We start from the raw sequence: 19,087 nt of genomic DNA on the forward strand, positions 1-19,087 counted from the left end.
GTTCCTGCACATTCCACCACCTTTTGAAGTACTGCAACGGACCAGCTAAGGCCCCTGTCAACGTCTTCTTTGCGTGCTTCGTCTCCGCTTTTGGCGTGACCAAAATGAAGACGAGACATTGGAGGGGGCGAAGGTGTTTCGTCCCGCCACGCTTTGCTGACTACATAAGCACGAGCGATAGTGCTGGGGAGCCCTTTGGGCGAGGAGCAGCTGGCTCACTTTCCCTTAAGCTGCTCGGAGGGGTTGTGCTTGTCCTCACCTGTGAGATGCTTGTTTGCAGCGTGACAGCATTTACCAGCTGGGGCATAAATCATTCAACAAAACCCTCTGCCACCCCAGGGGCTTCTCATAACATCCGCTCACAGCTGCCTTTTTATCTCCCACGTCCTTCTCGTCCCAGATCATTTCAGGCATTGCCCTCTTCTCTGCCCCCAGCCACCAGCCAAGAGGCAGCGGGTCCCCTGCTTGCAGGGCCATGCCCGGGCTTCCTGCAAACCCCTGTCAGGGAGGGGTTGCCAAAGGTGCATAGGCACACGACTGTGCTGGAGGTAAGCAGGAGCAGGCACCCAGGACTTGCTGAGCTGCTCTGCAATACTCGGCTGCTATATTATTTACTTCTGTGGCCATGCAAGTGCTTGTGTAGATACAGAGATCTGATGTTACTTCCCATAGTCTCTAATCCCTCCGGACTGAGGCGAGCACCTGTCTCCTATAGCAGCTGTCCTGTTTTATAGAGCATCTTGCTCACAGGAGCCACCTCTGAAGGGCTACCAGCACCGGGGCTAGACCCGCTCTGTGCAGAAGGCATGAAATTTTCCCCATTGATTTTTCATTTGTGCGTGCTAGGACTCTGCTCTCTAGCGTCAGGAATAGTCTGAGTAAGTCTAGAAACTCGTAGCAGTTCCAGGAAGCACAAGACGTTATTTTTGCCTTGTGCATTGGCCGTATTATTTGTACGTTTATCCTCCTCATTTTTTCTCCGCTTCACTGCTGGAGTCTGGTTTCTTTCGACACTCGGAGAAAGGCAGCCAGGCGCTGAGGAGAGCCACTTTTACTGGGCTTGGAGTATTGCTGCTCCACCAAAGGTTTTTGCTGTGGGACTTTGAGTGGGTAAAGGATAATTCCTCATTGGTAAGATAGAGATGCTTTAGTCCTAAAGCCTACCTGGTCAGAGACAACAAGCCGCTACATCCACATTCAAAGCTTTGGGGAAGGCCCTGATCTCGGGCTTCTGCTCTTCTGTTTGCGGTCACATAGCTATTGCATGCATGCCTTACCTCTCTTTTGCTCTGACCACTTTCTTTTCCTAGCTTCACAAAGTTTACAAAATTGCCTTCATATTCCTTTACACTGGCTGGCATTGCCCCAGCGAGCTAGCCAAACACAGCAGAAACAAACTCAGCTTTCCAAAGGGTAAAACTCGAAGCAGCAAAAGAAGGATTTCACACCTCCTTTGGGAGAGAGGTACATGGCAACAAAAGGCTGGCATTTCAAATGCTCACATTTTACCGCAAGTGCTGCGTGCCATTTAGCCTGCCCGGTTAGCGCTTCTCCACTGCCACTCTCTTTACAGTCCAATAGCAATTCCCAACCAAAGCACAAAAGCACTGTGGAGCCTCACCAGGGTAAAGAGTGAAAGGAACTCCTATTCTCAACAGAGAAGTGCGCTGAAAACAAATAAACAGCACGTCCAGAATACAAGCAAATAAACAGCAATAACAATGTAACTTTATTTAGGTTTAATTTGACATTTAGCACAGTAATAAGCACAGAAAGAAAGAAGTACCAAAATACCAAACTCATAGCATATAAAATAATCAAATATATTTCACATTTAGTGAAATATTTCTACAACATAGCAGTGGGACTGCCCTGGGCAGCCTAACCCTGTAAATATATATAGAGAGAGCGCTGTGTTATATAAAATACTGTATGTAGAGAAAACACTGAGACTTATCACCAAAATAGAAAATAACTCAAAATACGGGTAGTTCAGATTTGCTAGTCATACCCAATATTGAAAAGTGGTTCAAACCCACTGCAGGAGATAAAGCTCCAGCTTAGATGCCACGGCAGGCATGAGATAGCGTTACTGTGCACAGACTGGCCAAAGCTGGCAGGAGCCTGGCTCACGGGACGGGGTCCAGACCTGAGCCGATGGCCACGAGATGACAAGAGTTACTGGTCCTCGCCCAGGACTGCCAACACATTTCCTAAGTGGAAATGCCAGCGACGATGTCGGTGCTTGCGGCGGATGCTACACACCACGGGATGCCTGGGCGAGCGGTGCGTTAATGTCTGCGGGGAGGCTTAAGTGCATGAGCGGCTGCTTGGATCCCGTAGGAGACCCTGCAGCCACGCTGCGCCACGCTGCAGCCTGCGCCTGCCCGCCGCCAAAGGGCTTTTGCTAAGGAAGAGCTGCCGGAGCAGCGCTCCCGCTCCTGCGGCACACAGCTAGCCCCGCGGATCCGGCTGCAGCAGGACCGGCCATCAGCAGATGCACGGCATCACAAAGATATTATTCTGAATTTTAAAGGTGCCTCTTCAGTAGATGACAGTAATTAACTCCCATTAGCTTTTAAAAATCTAGAAAGCTGCTTTTGTACGAGGCCAGGCTCCCCCAAGCAATACCGTAACATTTGTTCTGGTCTGCAAGCAAGCAGCATGTGAAGTAGCAACCCTGCTGCTACGGGACAGTAACGCTGCATGAAATGTCTGTCCTGGTGAAAACTCCCACCTGCCCTGAGTGTGATCAAGGTTAGTGTCATACTTAAGATCCCAAGCAATTTGTAAATAGATATAAAAAAATATGGCATTTCCGGCAGCAATACTAAAGTCCAAGTGAAGTCGGTAACTCGCACCAGCGCGTAGCCCAGTTGCTGCTGGTGCTTCAGGCTGGGTGCTGGCCGGGCAGGCGGAGGAGGCACCAGTCCTGGCAGCAGGGGAGAACCAAGGGCACGCTGGGGCCGTTTGGTTCCTGGTATACCAAGGAGGCTCTGCATCTGCTGCTTTCCGAACGACATCCTTTTGTGCTCGTTTGTTGCTTTTTGGCTCAATACGATGATTAATTTTCCTGACTACTCCCACCAGGAAGGCAGCTGAGACCTGCCCGGAGGATCCCTCCTCGGGGGGTTTCGTGCCCCAGCAAGGCAGCGCCGCAATGGGCTGCCCCTGTGCCGGCACCAAGCCCACGGCGAGCTGGGAGCTGCGGGAGATCACCCCAGAAGCCCTCCCAAACCCTATTTCTGTGCTTCTGCCACACCGCTGCAGAGAAGCCTATAACCCATTAATAATTCTGTAATTGCTCTTTCTCATCAAGTCAGCAGTTGTATCCCTAATTACATTGCAACAACACTATGCTAACAGGATGAGCTATAATTCCTAGGTGGTATTAGCATCGTTATTTTACTCGGAGTAACTTCCTGGTAATGGCCGTTTGTATGTGGCAATATCAATTAAGTGAATATAAATGCTTAGCCCCTGGAAAAATCATTAATAAAAATTTCATTCTGATAGCCTCTAGTCACAGCTAAATACAATTACTCATACGAGGCCACTGTAAAAAGTATTTTTCTCATCAGAAGAAGTTCATAAGGTTTTCCCAACTGTTTGTAATAAAGAGGACACTATATAGAAAAGTCCAGAAAATAAGCACACGTTTGTTTCTCAAAACCCATAGATAAACATGACAATATCTCTAAATTACTGGCTACTGAACAGGATTTCATTTAGCTCTACTCAAGCTGTAGCCTAGTATAAATGTTTTCAAAGCAGCAAGCTGCTGTTTCATCTGGAACAGCTGCACAGGATTTCTTTGATGTCAAGCTCTTGTGTGGGGACGGTGTTTCAATTTCTCTTTATGCCGCCAAACTGCTGAAACAGGAAGGAAAAGACATTCAATAAAATGGGCGTCTTTCATCAAAAAAAAAAAAAAAAAGGCAGCAAAATTTGGCCTTGAATGCAGTACCAAGAAATAATTCATCACTGCAGTGGCAACAGAACTACGCTAGGCCTCTCACATCCCTATTTCAGAGGAGACAGGGAAACCCACACCGTGCCTTGCGCTGCAGCACGCTCTCCCCGCGGGGCTGTACCAGGTGGTCCTGGGCTCGCCCACGGGCAGCACCCATGGCCGGCTGCTGTCCGGCATATGGCGGGTGCACACGCACCCTCGTCCTGATTCCCCGCACTAGCGCGTACATCCCTCGTGCACTCCCCAAGGGGCATGAATACAACTAGCCGAGGAAGGTCTGTTCCTCCTCCGCTGCCGCCCAGGCTCCTCGAGCTCAGCGGTGCCCAGCACAGCCTGCTCAAGCTGCACAGGGGCTGCAGGACGTCCAAAACGACTGTGGCTGGTCATGACAGGCAACTAAAGAAGGTGCTGCCCTATAACGTTCGCCAAAGACGCTTTCTTACGCAGTGACTAAATATTTTTGTAGATGGCTGCGTCCACAGCGCTCACCGCTGAGCAACCACAAGCGCTGTCTGCGAAGCCAGAGAGGCACGTAAGTGCAAATCCCTCTCTCAGGCACCTGGTGCCTGCCGGTTTCATAAGCCAGAGGCAGGAGCCAGTGATACATCTCTTTTACGCAGCGCTCAGCGAGGAAGAGCCCCGTGCAGTGTCTGGAAGGAGGGGGATTGCCCTGCCTGCTGCCTGCAGATCCAGCCATCACAAGCCACACGCGTTTAGGAGGTACCAGAGCAGACAGCACAGATTTCTCTTTCTATAGGAAGATAAGGCTGAAAAAGTCTGGGACATCAGGAGCAGCTGGCAGGAGGGCAGCTGGGGCAATGCAGGGAGAAGTGGCAAGACTTATCTCCAGGCAGAATCTCTCTCTCCTGCGCTTTGCAAAACGTTCATGTGGGTTTGTTTGCCTTGCTTCGTAAATATTTTCCAGAAAAAGATTTGTTTGGGTACACTCTCAAAGCGGCACTCAAGGAGTCTTCCTAGTGACCTCCAGAAAGTACATTCCCTAAGGTGTTTCCCTGTGCGTGTCTTTTCAGACACCACCTTTGCCGTACAACGCTTACTGGAAAAAAAGCAGCAAGAGCTGAAAAACGCTGCTGAAAAAAGCCAAGGACTCTGTTTCAAAACTCAATGGGCTAATGAAAACAATTTCTGCCAGTGCTGGTGAGCTCTCGCTCACCCGCAGCGAGGGTCTGGGGGCTCCTCCGTGGCCGCGCCGGGGGGCACTGCCATCAGGCTCAGGGGTGCACACGCAGCTCACCTCCCCAGCCAGCTTACTGCTCGCCCACCGCAGCGCTGCCACTGCCCACAAATGGGATTTCTTCCCTCTCCGTCTTCCCCAGAACGAGATGGTGCTTCTCCATGTTTATGACACACTGTAGAGAATAAATGCCTTTAGGTAAGAGGGAAAACTGCAATTCATAGTGGTCCCAGCTCCCCCAGCATAGGTAAAAACCCTGTTGGAAACCCCCCCCTACCTTCAGCGATTTCAGCGTCTGCAGCCCAAAGGAGAAGGGTTTCTCATTGTCTTCTGAAAAAGAGGAACGTTCAGATTTATACATTCAAAACGTTCTCCCGTGCTTTTTGTCAGTAACACCATCCTTCCTTCATGGCTGCTCTGCTAAATAAAACCCTGTTTACAAAGGGACTGAGTTACTCCGGAGGGAGACATGATGAGACGAGGGCAGGCGGACGCGCCTGCAGGGAGACACGGTGGTTTCTCCATCGGCACGGCAGAGCACGAGCCTGGGGCCGCCAGCACAGCCCTGCTGAACACATCCTCCTCCTCCCTCCCTCCCGCCCAAGGACCAAAGAGAGACTTTTGCTGCAGAAAAGCAGTGTTTCTATTTTAATTTTAACATGTCTCTGAAGCTTCATTTTTACACACACACACTCACCCACGACGAGGGCAGCACACTCCACGGGGACTGCTCCCACTGTGAGGGTGAGGCACTCAATCTGGCCGATTGCCTTCACCTTGTACGGCAGTGAAACCGTCTCCTCTTCGACAGGGAGTGCTGTGAGATGCTCCTTTAACCTGCGCATTGAAAACACTTCTGACATGAAACGGCCATGGTTCAGCTGCTCCGGCAAGGAGCAAATGGCGTTCAGAGGGTACTTACACCTGAAGTGCTCTTCGCTTGCTCATATTACCACAGCGTTATTGGAAAGCTACTTTCCTGGCAGGTTTTCTGTGATGCTCTGCATGCAGCCAGCACCCTACACCCACGTCAGACCATAGCATGACCCACGACACAGCCCTGGGGCCACGTCAGCCCTTGCCCCAAGCAGAGCTCCTTACTGGATTTTGCTTTTTAGCTGAGGAATCTTCATTCCTACATTTCCTCAAGACTTGGGGAAGCTGCTGATCTAAAATTGCTTCTAATGCAGTGTGGGTGTAAGGGAGGGATACTCTACTCCAGCTCCCACCAGCAGAGCCGCCGACACTGCGTGCCCGTGCCTCGCAGCCGGGGCAGCGCACCCGACCCATGGTTGTTAGCAGGTGCTGCTGCTGGGTTTATTCAGAGGAAATGGGGACAGATCGATCACATTCAGCCCAAGAAAAGGAAAAAAAGGATGTCAGGGATAACTCAGGTACAGTTGTTTATCTATGCCCCATGAACAAGTCTGACAACACTGATTAATTATTTAGCTTCAGTTTCTCTTTTAAACTGAACAAGAACCTAATGGCAAGGCAGTTTGAGGTGGTGATCCCTCTCTCGGGTAAAAGCTGTGTTACTTTTAGGCTACTTGAGGTACCTTTCTGCTGAGCTGCATTGCAGCGGTGCGTGTGTGTGTCTGTCCATCGTTCCAGGGGGGACCAGCCCCCCTCAAAGGCAGAGGTCCTGGGACTGAGGTGGGGATTGCCCGTGCCATTTAGCACAGGTACAATGACCAGGAGAGGTAGCAGAGAGAAGGAGCTGGATCCCCTCTGCCTATTCCCTTAGGGACCTGCTGTAAAAAGCAGTGGGAACGTATCAAGAAGAAGTTTATGCCCTCCTTGCCCTGGAGCTGGCTTTACTCTGGTCCGAGACAGGTTGGAGTGGCTTTTTTGGGTGCAGTCAACTCCAACGGCTTCTCTATCCACTCAAAGGAAGACATGTGGTCTTTGGCTGTGGTCTTTGTTTCCCCCCATTTGATCCCAACGCAGGGCACGGGCCGCGGTGCTGGAGCCAGGACCTGAACAGAGCCGAGATACAGCTGGAGGTGACTCCTCGCTCCAGCATCTGCTGACCCAGACGGTTTTCCGAGGTGTGACCAGGGCTGCAGAGAGAACGCAGGGGAGGGACAGAGTCAAGCCACCTTCAAGGAAGAGCTTCGTCACAGCTGAGACTGACCCAAGGATGGACAGATAGCCCGTGGGCTGAGAGCTGTCCAGGAAACTGCAGCCTGGTGAGAACCGCTGATGCACGATGCAGTGACACATCTTGGAGCTGGGTTTGAAAGTGGAAAGTCCCCAGCAGCGTGCAGTGACCAGAGCTGCTCACGTAACTGCTGCACCTACCCCTCCGCAGGGGATTTCTTACGCGGCAGCAACCTGCAAGCTAACCCTACCGCTTTGCTCAGAGGCGAGGGGAAGAGCTCGAACGGCACCGTGACAAGATGCAAAAAGATTTTTAAAAAAGAAGGGAGGAGTTGAGCCTGTGCCTTAGGCACACACATGCTGCTTTTAGGCGCTGAGCCCCCAGAGACCTCAGCAGCAGGGCCCGTCCCCAGAGCCGCTGAGTCTCCGCCGCAGGCAGCAGCACCCGGCAAAGCACGCTGCGGGGCCCCTCCTGCCCTGGCAGGAGCAAGAGCAAAATCGCCTAGCACGCCTCTTCGCTGCTGCTTTCCAGAGCTGGATTTAAACAAAACTCATGTTTTTTCGTTGGCACGCGTGCAGGCCTGCTTTGAAGTAAAACATCCTGGAGCGGTGCCTCTTGTCACGCAGGACCTACCACAGCGACAGCAGAGCGAGCCAGACATCAAAGCCCTGGTTTTAACCCGCTTTGTTAATCTGGCTTTAGCCTCTGTCCCCGCAAACACAAACAGCAAAGGAGCTGCAGGAAGCTGCCTGCGAGGCAGTCTCCTGCCTGCTGCAGACCTCAGCTGGCAGCGCACGCGGGACGGGGTGTCACTCCGGCCACGCTGCCCGCCTGCGCACGCAATGTGGCTCTTGCACACCCCGGTGCCCGTGGGCTCCCACCTAGCAGGAACCGAAGCTCGCTCACTGCTGATGCGTAACGCTGGGGAAGGACACGGGCCTTTTAACTGCAGCTGTCTGGCTGATGGCTACAAAAGTGGTCTTGCTCAAATCGGGAGGGAATCCTCATAACCCGAGAGCAGAAACTGGCTCTAAGCTATTTCTTAAGTGCGCTTTGAAGGGCAGGACTGAAGCAGACTGGTTCTGCAAAAACTGCACAGGACACGCACGAGTAACACAGAGAGCAGTCCCAGAGCATCGCTGTGCAACTCAGATGTGTTGAGCGGCCAATAGAGCATCTTGCAAGATGAGACCCCTCCAAACGCACTGTTACCATCCGTAAGCTAGGCTGAGCAGCTCCACAGTTGGTGACAAGTTTGTAGTAAGCGCAGCCACCTTCCAGGCACTAAACACTGTTGCGCAAAGAAGTCATGACTGTCTCTGGTCAGAAAACAGGCACCGTTCATTCAGGGCCATGCAGTAACGCTCAGGGAGCAACTGCTATTGGCTTTTGCGCAATCACTGCAAGTTGGTGTTAAAAAGCAATGACTCCATGGGAATAAAGTGCCAAAATCTCCTTGGTACGCTGTGAGCTGATGCCTGATGCTGCTCCTCAGAGATCAGCAGGAGTTTTGCTGCAAATGGCTGGCGGTCAGCTCTCTAACGCTACATAAATACATTTCCTTTCCCTTCAACTGGGAGAAATTTGTTACTGGGAGTAGCATCGGACACCGAATTTCAAGCACATGCACGTACACAACCGCACAGCTGCTTTACACCCGGTGCTGGGGCCAGCAGTGCTGCAGCCACCAGCAGGATCATGCCCCGCAGGCAGGTCCCTGCCCCACAGCGGGGCACGATCCCCGTCCCAGCCCCACGCCTGCCCCGGGAATGCAGAAGGCCAGGGAGGGGGTTCAGCTTGTTTCACGAGGCACTGAATGACAACAGGCAGGCACTGAAAAAATACAAATTTATCCAACCCTCCAAAGGGATTTACTCAGAGGTGAGTAGGTTGGTATAAGTGGCCTTCTATTTCGGGTCCCTGCAAGGACATTTAAGAATAAGCCAGGATTTGGTTGTAACAGGAGGGTCAGGGTCTTGCCCAGGCACAGCCCAGAGCACTCCCTTCCAGAAGGGCCATCTCTGGCACCAGTGAAGCCCCAGCTCCAGGAACACTGCCTGTGCTGCCAGGTGCCACAAGTTCCCACAAAACAGAAATCTGGCTGGATATTTACCCTAGCCTGTCCAAGCAGGCGGACGACATGAGGTTGTGCTGCGAGCCAGTGTCCACCACGGCCTTCAGCTCCTTCCCCGCACACTGTAAGAGCAAGCAGAGACAGGAGATGATGCATGGGAAGCAGAATGAGCACAGGGTGTCCAGCGTCTCTGCTCTGCACACACCGGTCCCTGCCAAAATACCAACACCTCCTCGTGCCAGCCCACCCCCACTCCACCGCACAGTCAGTGCCCACAGGGTATCACCTCGTCCACCCCAGGCACCCAAGAGTTGGCTCTTGAGCTGCTGTTTGAATAAGGTGGTGCTACTAAACAACACGGTGTTGGGTCCTGAGCCCTTCCCAGCAGCATTTGCCCCTGCAGAAAGCCAAAGGGGCAGCCCCAGGCAGCCAGGATATTGTGGAGAGCTGGAAATATAAAAAAGCGTGGGGGTAAGGAGGAGAAATGTGAAATTACTCTTGGGGAAAGAAAAGAGGGATGGCATTTAGAATCATAGAATCATTTAGGTTGGAAAAGACCTTCAAGATCATCGAGTCCAACCCTTATCCATGCCCACTAAACCATGTTCTGGAGTACCCCGTCTACGTGCTTTTTGAATACCTCCAGGGATGGTGACTCCACCACTTCCCTGGGCAACCTATTCCAATGTGTGACAACCCTCTCCTAATATCTAACCTAAATCTCCCTTGCCGCAACAAGAGACCAGCACCCACCTGACTACAACCCCCCTTCAGGCAGTTACAGAGAGCGATAAGGTCTCCCCTCAGCCTCCTCTTCTCCAGGCTAAACAGCCCCAGTTCCCTCAGCCGCTCCTCATACGACTTGTGCTCCAGGCCCCTCACCAACTTGGCTGCCCTTCTCTGGACACATTCCAGCATTTGGGGAAGGGCTGTGAGCACAGGGATTCACCATGGATAATTACTCCCCAGTGTTTCAGCATGCTGCCCCAGCCTGGCTGCTCCCTCTGCCCTGATGTCCAAGAGAAGACATCCACCAGACCAGTTTTCTCTGTGATACCCGGGCAGGTGTCCATGCCACAGCAGCCCTGAGCTGCAGAGGGAGAGCATCCCCACAGCTGTGACAGCCCCGGTGGAGTGCAATCCTTATCAGGAAACATGGAGAACAAGAGCACAGCTTGAGGCTGTCAGAAATAAAATTGGGGGGGGGGGAAACTCAGAAGGCTGGGGAGGGGCTATTACCTGGCAGCTCACCACTATGAGCTCCTCGTCCTCTGTTTTCCCTGAGCTGCCCAGTTTTGTTTGAGTCAGCTTGTTGGTCTGCGCTGAGATATCACTCTTTGGAGTCCAGCTGCCTCGGCTGCTTCGTAGTTTTGATAAATTTGTCTCCATCAGGCGCTTCTGCAGGATATTATGTGGTTGCTTTAAGGAAAACACACACAGAAGAACAGGGTGAAGTCAGAGGAAAGCCACGAAGTGAGCTGCAATGCCAGCCTGCTTGTGGTGCCCGTGGGCCAGCACTTCTCTCGTGGGAGGGATGCCCTGAAGTCTCACTCTCCCTGATTCCCAGACTACATGCACTCTTCCTAGCCTGTATCTATTTGCTCTTCTGCCAGCTCTTCCTTACCTGGATTTGACTAAAGAGAACTACTTTGTATCGGCAAGAGAATAATCCTTTCAAAATATTAACCAGAATTTGGAGGGGATACCTTTCTTTTTCCAAACTCAAGTTCAAGATTTGATCTCATATAGGAATCAAAACAAGTCAGCCTTTTCCAAGCTGGTGTTTCAGCCATCATTGCCTGCACCTGTTGATAAGGATATCAGGAATTCTGCAGTGATGTGAAAAGTTAAGAGGTAAGAAATTACCTTTCCAATTACACACACCACCTAAGTATGAAAAAGGTGTGTGGGCTTACTGAATGAACACAGACGCTTTCATGGAGCACTGGCATTGCTAGCATAGGAAATACCCGTGTCCAGCCTCCACCTGTGGTGATGCTCTTTGTGTGAATCAACCAGAATTTAAGAAGCTGATTTGTGTGTCTGTGCATTGGCTTTTACAGGTGTGAGTGAGCAAGGCACAACTGCAAGAAGAGAGCTACAGATGGTGTCTCTTGTCAGACCTGGGCTGGCCTTTAGACCAGAATTCGTTCTAAAATTGCCCTGCATCTCTCTTCCCTCCACATTTGTATTTAGCTGCTAAGGGTGAGTAAATGGGACCAATCCTGGGTGCCATGCTGTGGAAGGGAAAGGAGAGGAGGGGAAGAGGTAAGATTATCTGAGGTAGGTGGGTATTCTCCCAGGAACAGCCAATGCTTCATATGGCGGCTTCTCTCTTTCTCTGTCATTTCCATTTGCTCTGCGAGAAGCATGTTGCCTCTCAAAATCTCCAACTGCTTTCCCCAAAGCCTTTTTATGTTTAATGTTCGTCATGGATGGATGCACATACTCTGCTGGAGGTGAAATGACTCTGCTTGATTATCTGCTCATTTCTCTGCCTGGCTAATCTCCCCCCCATTACTGCCCTTTCCTTCTGATTTTAATTTGTCCACAGAGAGACCTTCTTACTGGCTTATTCCTGAATTTTTGCATTCATATTAAGTATGCCTGTGTGTCTGCAGAGCCATATAAACCAGTAAATCTCCTCATCCCAAGGGAATTTCAATGGGATCAGTATAACTTCAAAAACCTCGGGCCACGGTTCCCCGAGTTGGCCAGTGCGCACCCTTGTGCACAGCACCTCGTCTTTAAAATAATCTGCGTGGCATGTTAAATAACAGCACTTGCAAAAGGCTAATGCAACTTGGCATCATCCTAAAATAACTGCAACCACGTTAGTGCTTCAGATCCTGCTGTAGGCATAGTGCAGGCAGTTAAACTGGACCTGACTGATGAGATCAGGTGGTCATCGGGACATGTAATCTCCTTTTTCCACACTCTTTACTGTTCTAACTTCTGTGTACAACCTGCGACTTGAAAGGAAATAAAATTCCATGACCATTTTTGGTTGCAAGTGCTATGTCTGACCAGCACACTAGAGAGCATGTCCTGTGTAAAGGCGATAACGTAGCCGCGCTTCCAGTGACCAGGAGAAATCAGATCCGACATTGTGCTGTCTCCTTCACACACAAAACATAACAAAGCTCCAGCACTGCTGTGGTGACCACTGTCTTCCCAGTGAGACTGAACAGCAGAAACCAGTAATACCTAGATTAAAGGCAGGCAGTCTGGCTCCACTAGTAATGGACCCTGTGCTGAGACACGAGCAAATCAGTTTGGAAGCGAGGGCTGCCTTACATTAGGCAGAAGCCATAGGTGCACAGTCAGCACCGCGATCGCCTCCGAGGCTCCTCATCTGAGCAAAAATGCAAGCCAGGGTTTGCTGACAGTGGATGGCACGTCCTTCTTACCCTTTATGTTTGCCTGCAACTCAGGCACACATCTGGAGGACTAATTCTTCACATCACAAAAAAAAACCAAATGAGGGGATGGGGGCTGGAGAAGAGGATGGGTGAAGTTCCCAGCTGGCCAGAATACAGCCCGTCACACAGTGGTCACCTCCTCATGCCCAGCCCTGCTCAGCTAGGAGTGAGAGAAATTTCTGAATGGCGTCATCCAGGACAGTCTGGGTGCTCTTCTGATCTGCCTGGCCTCAATCATGTTGCCAAATACTTTTGAAAGAATAGGCTGGAGAAGAACGAGTCCCCAGCACACTCATCACTGCTATTTTAACTGTCATATACCTTTGATTTAAAACTAAATTTCTTTTAACTACTAGTTCTCCTGTGGATCGTTGACCAGTTACACATGTGGGTTTTCTCAGGCCCTGGTTTTATGAATCCTATATGGGATCCATCACCAAAAGGAAAAAAATCCAGCACTCAGCCAACATGAGTTACCACCACAAACAGGACTGTCTTGTTGATGATTGCTCTTCTGAAAGCTGCAGCGAATCCTGCCTTCGAGGGGACAAATATTGCTTATGTTGTGCTCCCATACAGAAATAATCTAGCAAGAGGGGGCTGAAAAGGTTCCCTGCAGCACCATCCTGTCCCAGGGTATTAATTAGTTTGCTTTAACTTGTATTTCCCTTGACTCTCGTGTGCAACAGAGTGAGGGATGTTAGTCATGGAGATGACTCAAGTGATGGATACGTACTTGATAAACAGCTAATGTGCCGGGGGACATTTGCAAATGCACATTTTGCTGGAAAACTGCAAGCAGACCATGTCTGGGAGGGAGAGGAGGAAAACCTCCCCGTGACGGCGATGGGGAAGGCAGCCACGTTCTTTCTCCAGCACAGCCTGGCCATGCAGCCAGGACCGGTGTTTGAAGTAACTCAGATTATTTGGTACTGTCTTTCTATGCATCACACAAAACTGTTGAAACTTTTATAAAAAAATAAAATGTTATATATCACTGTGTAAGTGCAAAAAAAATAAGTTACTTCCTAGTATCATTCAGCACAATATAAACACAAACCAGGATTTTTTTCATAAGATATCTCCCTTTCTATCCCTGAGACTTTGCAAAACCCTATAATCCCCTAAAAAATCCACAGTAGAAACCTAAAAGAAGTGAGTGGAGACACCAGCTATTGCTGAACCTATCTATCGCTGTCTGTCAAAACCACAAATCCAGTTTTGTTCCTCTCTAATTTATAAGCAAGTGCATCGTTGCAGCTTGCAGTATCCATCTCTCTGGCAGGTTTCCCACAGTTTTGCCTTCTAGATCTGGGAATAACAAGACCCATCAACAACAGTTTCACTCAGGTAGAGATAAAAGTCAGGGAAGATGCCAGCTCCTCTCCCAAACCTCAGGAGGTTTGCCCTCTCTCCTGTACCCAGACAGTAGAAGAGAGGAGTTTTAACACACCAATGGAGCTTGTCCCAAGAAATAATCTTCTTCCCACCCTTCATCCAAATCTGCCTCTTCTACCAGCAGCCTGTGCTCACGTGCTGTCAGCCCCTCTCGCAGGGGGATGAGGTGGGACAAGAGATGCCTCCTGCTCTCCTGTGCCCCCTGGGCGCCCAGGTCTCTGACCAAGACAGTACACGTAACATCAAAGTTTTTTGCATTTTAACCAAGACAACAAACTCTAGGGAGTGCACAGTGGGAGAGCAGGGAAAACTGAAAGCACTGAAATTAACTGCAAGGTTGTACCAGCTACGGGAGCAGGGGACGGGGGCACCCAGAGCTGTGCCGAGGACCCAGGCACCCAGTGGAAGCTCTGAGAGCATTTTGGGAGAGGGAAATGCTTTTTTGTTGATGTTGTTTGTTACTCTTTATAACTTTGTTTCCCACCTTATAAAGTGATGCGGGACTGTTTCAGGCAAAGTCCCTCCAAACTGGTCTGTTGGCTCTCGGGGCGAGGAGGAGCTGCCAACGGCCAGCACACCCTGCCCAAGTCAGGCAGGGGGTCACTGTTACGGAGTGACCAAATCCCAGCCCAAATCCCAGCTAACGACCATCTCGTGCCAATTTTCTGGGCTACGGAGAGGAGACTAATAGTGAGGCATCAAACCAAAACCATTTCTGCTCTGTATATCCAGCCCTATGTTTGCCAAATCCAATGTATGCTATGCTATAGTTCGGTCTTATACTAGGCAAGCAAAGTGGATTATGTAAAGGGAGCGAGGAGCTGGAAGAGTTCGGTCCAACCCAGAATAATACACCGAAAAATACTGGAGGCTTAACATAGGTAATTACAACAAGTAGTTATCGAACCTGCCTATAAGGGGCATCACCAGGAGAGATGCTTCACGAGCCAAGTGATGGCACACAAGCTGGGGGATGCCAGCACACCCACTCCGGTGACCTGCTGCTGCCTCGCTGTGCGCAGCACCCCCTGCACTGCGGCCAAAAGGAAAGGGATTTCTCCCCAAAATTGGAGTGGTCGCTACTGGCTGTCACCCTGACAGGCAGGGTCTCTCCTCACCACCTGTCCCTGTCTCTGGGGAGCTGTCACCTCCTTCTCTTCTCCTGCCAAGGCCGCTGGAAAACCCCCTTGGGAAACCCTGCATTAATAATGCCAGTCACGTCAAAAGCCCTTCCACCCACGTCACCACAGCTGTTGCGCAGCTTTAGACACGAAAATGTGCTGCATTGTTAGGAGGTGTGCAGTTATTCACAAGAAAGGCATGCAAATGCCCTGGGCAAAGACCCCTGATGCCCTGGGCCTCCTGACCTGGACCTGGACCTTTCAGTTTGGGGCCATGGCAAAGTGGAGTCCCACATTTCGGAGGCTCTTGGTGCTTCTCTAGTCTCAGAGACGCACGATCCCCCGCTCCTCCTGGGGACAATCCCTGTGACATCCAGGCAGCCACGGCACCGGGGAGACACAGCGGGTCCTCTTGAAGCGATGCTCACTGCAGTCCCGGCCGTGTGCGGCGTGAGTGTAGCGGTGCTGGCAGCATTGCTTCGCTGCAACACGACCCACCGCAGCGACTCTGAAATTCACAGCGTCTTCGTTGAGGCTGTGGGAACGAGCCTGGGCATGTGCCAGTGCTGTCGCTTTGGGGACTCCCCATACGTCCCACAGGGCAGGAGGCTGTGGCCAAGGTGAGCCCTGGCCACATGTGCCCACTGTCCCGTCACCTCTCGCTGTGGTGTGGGGACAAGGTGGTTTTGCAGTGGGGTGGCCCATACCAGCTCGGTTCTCACCCCATCCCCGGCCAGAGACCCACCACAGCCAGGGTAGCCGGAGCGGGCAGCGCGCCTCTGCCGTGCCGCACCTCCTTTTTGCTGCTTGGAGAGGATCAGGAGCTGTGGACCTCCCCAGGGCTTCGGCACATCCCTGGGGAGAGCCCCCGCACGCAGACCCTCCTCTCAGGGGCTGCGGGTGCAGCGGGGGTGATGCTGCAGCCACGGCTCAGCCGGCGCAGGCAGGGGAGCAGGGAGAAAACCTCAGGTGATGTTTCTGTGACTGGGGCTGTGGCAAGAAGCCCCGTGCTCTGCCCCTGGCGCCGGTGCCAAACCTGGTCCTCGCTGCTGCGGCGACGAGGACTTCAGTGCTCAGTGCCCCCGGCTCCTGCTACCTGTTGCCTCTCTCGTCTGGGCAGAGCAGAAACTCCCGTCATCGGGGTCTCAGTCCCGCAAACTGTGGGTCGCTGAGCCATGACGTGTTATTTAGACTCTGCAAATAATAGTAATAACACCACCGTCACGCTCTGAAAGGCACGTTGCAGCTCCCTGATGGAGAGCTGCCATTCAATGGTCACCAGGAAAGCTGCTTCCGAGCCTTTCCCTGGGCAGGAGCTTCAGCCCCTACAACTGCAAAACATTTGGGATGACAAAAAAAAATCACCTCCATGTGCGCTGCAGAGAACAGCCAACTCATTCCACTTAACTCAGCCAGGCAGAGCCAAGCCTAACCCAGCTGAGCAGGAAGGCTGTAACAAAACAAAACTACCCCACTAAAAAGAAAAAGATTCACTTTTCAATGTACCTGTATCAAAGATTGAAAAAAGCAAATATTGTGTTACAAGGTGCATGAATTTTGCAACAATTGGGCAAAAATAAGTAAAGGACCTTTCCTCAGTAGGATATATTTTCTAGATTTTGCTCCTTACATCAGAACTTTTGGTATTACATTTAAGTGTCATTTCCCAGTAGAGAAAGCTCAAACATTGGTGCACATTAGTATTTAGAAATGCTCTCCAGCCCCTGGAAATGATGAAGAAAGTGTATGTCAGCTACAGGATCACATGGATCATTGCATATGTAAATATTTAAGACCTAGAATTATATATCTTCATTTTTTAAAAAAAATATGCATAAGCTTTTATCAAAGTGTAACCTTGGCAGTTTTATATTTTGAAGTACTAGTGACTGCACTTTACCGAATCTTTTATGATTACATCTAGTGCGCATGAATGCATCACAGACAAACATATGTGTATATATGTCTGTATTATATGAAGCCATTTTGATTTACTCTGATTCAGAGAGGATTTTTGTACTGAAAACAATATCCCATTTTCATGCAAATCTAAAAAAAAATTAAAAGCTTTTAGATCTGAGTGCCAGGCATCTGAAAGCATCTACTAGCAAAAAGCAACGCTGGTGATAACTAGCATCATATTTCTACTCCCTTCCTTTTACATACAAAAGCCTCATTTTTTAAATCAATTTCCACAGGCAACCAACTCCTCCTAACACAAAAACATCGCGAAGAAAAACAATAGACAGTGCCCTACCAGCTTCTTAAGTCTCCTTCTAGTAAACACAATAAAGCCTTACGGTATCTTTTGAAGTCCCCAGCTTCTTCAGCCCATCCAGAGGGAGGAGATCTGCAGAATCCTTGTGAATAAACTGAACCGCCTGCTTCATCCTCCTCTGCTGGTGGAGAGATGCAGCTTCCCTTATCTCCACTTCTTTTCTACTCGGCTCTGTCAGGATCCCCGAATAAAACATCTTTCCAACCACGTACGGCTCGCTTCTCAAAGAGGTGCCTCTCGGAGAGATGGAGCCAGAGAAATGCTCTATCGCCTGCGCTTTATAACCGGAGCCTGGTGACGTTTGGAGACCGGCAGGTACTCCAGCCAGCACCGACGAGTAAAGGAGGGGTTGGGCACATTACAATACGTTGCACAAACAACGGCGAGTGAGCTCAGGCTCGGTCTAAGGGAATAAATCGGCACCGTTCCTCCTCGCTCCCTCTCCTGAAAGCGAGATTAGCTGCAGGCATCCAACAGCTCTCGAAGCGCCCCAGCAGCCTCACGGGCAGAAAAGAGAGCGCCGGAGCACCATGCTCCGGCGCTCTCTTTTCTGCCCGTGAGGCTGCTGGGGGGCTTCGAGAGCTGCAAACAGCCCCAGGAGCCAGTGTCCCTCCCAGCCAACCTCGGCAGGCACAGCTTTTTTGGCCTGGATAGGGAGTCCGAAGCGTCACGGCAGGTGACGGCTGCTCGGCACCCCTGTGGTCCTGGATGCCGCCGCCCCACAGGGCTGGGGTGATGCAGCCCTGCAGGGACCGTGCAGCCGGCCGCGTTGAGGTTTGCCACATTATGCCTGGGGCCAGCAGGGTTAGGGCAGGCTCTGGATGCCACTGGCCTCACCGAAGCACTGCAGGCTTCGATCTGCATCATCGCTGCCTACTGAAGTGACCAGGAAGGGTAAGGACTGTCACAAAAATTGTCCCAGCCAAACTGGGGCACTCCAAATGTGGTTTTACACAGGGTTCTATACCTGTCAAATGTTCAGGTACAGCACAATTTGACTAATTGCTAGCATCCATGCAGCTGATTACTAAGTGGAGTAAAACTTTGCAAAGCAGCTATAGTTTTGCAGCATTCTTGCTCCTTGTCCGTTGATCCAGACATCACTGGAGTTAGTCTTGCTATAGTTACTTATCTCTGATGCCCAATGACGCTGGGAGGGTTTCAAAGACATGTTAGAGGGTGAGGATGCTGACATTATCTTGGTTGCCCAGGGGTATCCTTTATCCTTCACGGGCAGCTCTAGGCTTCCAAGAAGCAAAGTCCTTATTTCTGGGGCTGGGCTGTAATTTAGCCTGTTTTACTTAGGCATGAACAATACTAAAGCATCCCATAGAATTCCACTACCTCATTACATTACAGTGTATAATGTGAACTAATACATATTAACAAACTTAACACACTTCCATACTATAAAGACTGATTGAAATTATAGGGAAAGGGATTTTCTTAACAGGACTCACAGCGCATGTGCGTTCCTTTCACTACAACAGTGAGCTTTTAAGTGATATATCATGTCTCACCA

General features: G+C 50.7%; 1 protein-coding gene across 2 annotated transcripts; it reads right to left on the minus strand.

Annotated features, from left to right (window-relative positions):
• Nucleotides 1-1,732: 1,732 nt before the first annotated feature.
• Nucleotides 1,733-17,961, minus strand: NRIP3 (nuclear receptor interacting protein 3). Of its 2 annotated transcripts, none has more exons than XM_049821338.1 (7): nucleotides 17,588-17,961; nucleotides 10,586-10,765; nucleotides 9,386-9,468; nucleotides 5,866-6,005; nucleotides 5,446-5,498; nucleotides 5,229-5,343; nucleotides 1,733-3,870 (listed from the first exon to the last, which is right to left on the minus strand). In XM_049821338.1, the coding sequence occupies exons 1-6, from the start codon at nucleotides 17,759-17,761 to the stop codon at nucleotides 5,242-5,244; spliced, it is 732 nt and encodes a 243-aa protein (XP_049677295.1). In that variant the 5' UTR covers nucleotides 17,762-17,961; the 3' UTR covers nucleotides 1,733-3,870; nucleotides 5,229-5,241. The 2 variants fall into 2 exon arrangements, with proteins under 2 accessions (XP_049677295.1, XP_049677294.1); XM_049821337.1 differs by having other exon boundaries at nucleotides 1,733-3,873.
• Nucleotides 17,962-19,087: the final 1,126 nt, after the last annotated feature.

The sequence above is a fragment of the Accipiter gentilis genome, chromosome 17, assembly GCF_929443795.1.
Source record: "Accipiter gentilis chromosome 17, bAccGen1.1, whole genome shotgun sequence".
In the NCBI taxonomy this organism is placed as follows: domain Eukaryota; kingdom Metazoa; phylum Chordata; class Aves; order Accipitriformes; family Accipitridae; genus Astur; species Astur gentilis.

Excerpts from the sequence above, each read along its gene's own strand:
- NRIP3 (XM_049821338.1), bottom strand. The coding sequence starts at position 17,761 with ATGTTTTATTCGGGGATCCTGACAGAGCCGAGTAGAAAAGAAGTGGAG. Across the intron at positions 9,469-10,585 it reads TCATAGTGGTGAGCTGCCAG|TGTGCGGGGAAGGAGCTGAA; the intron begins GTAATAGCCCCT and ends TTGCTCTTACAG. Across the intron at positions 6,006-9,385 it reads GCCTGCTTGGACAGGCTAGG|GTTAAAGGAGCATCTCACAG; the intron begins GTAAATATCCAG and ends TTCAATGCGCAG.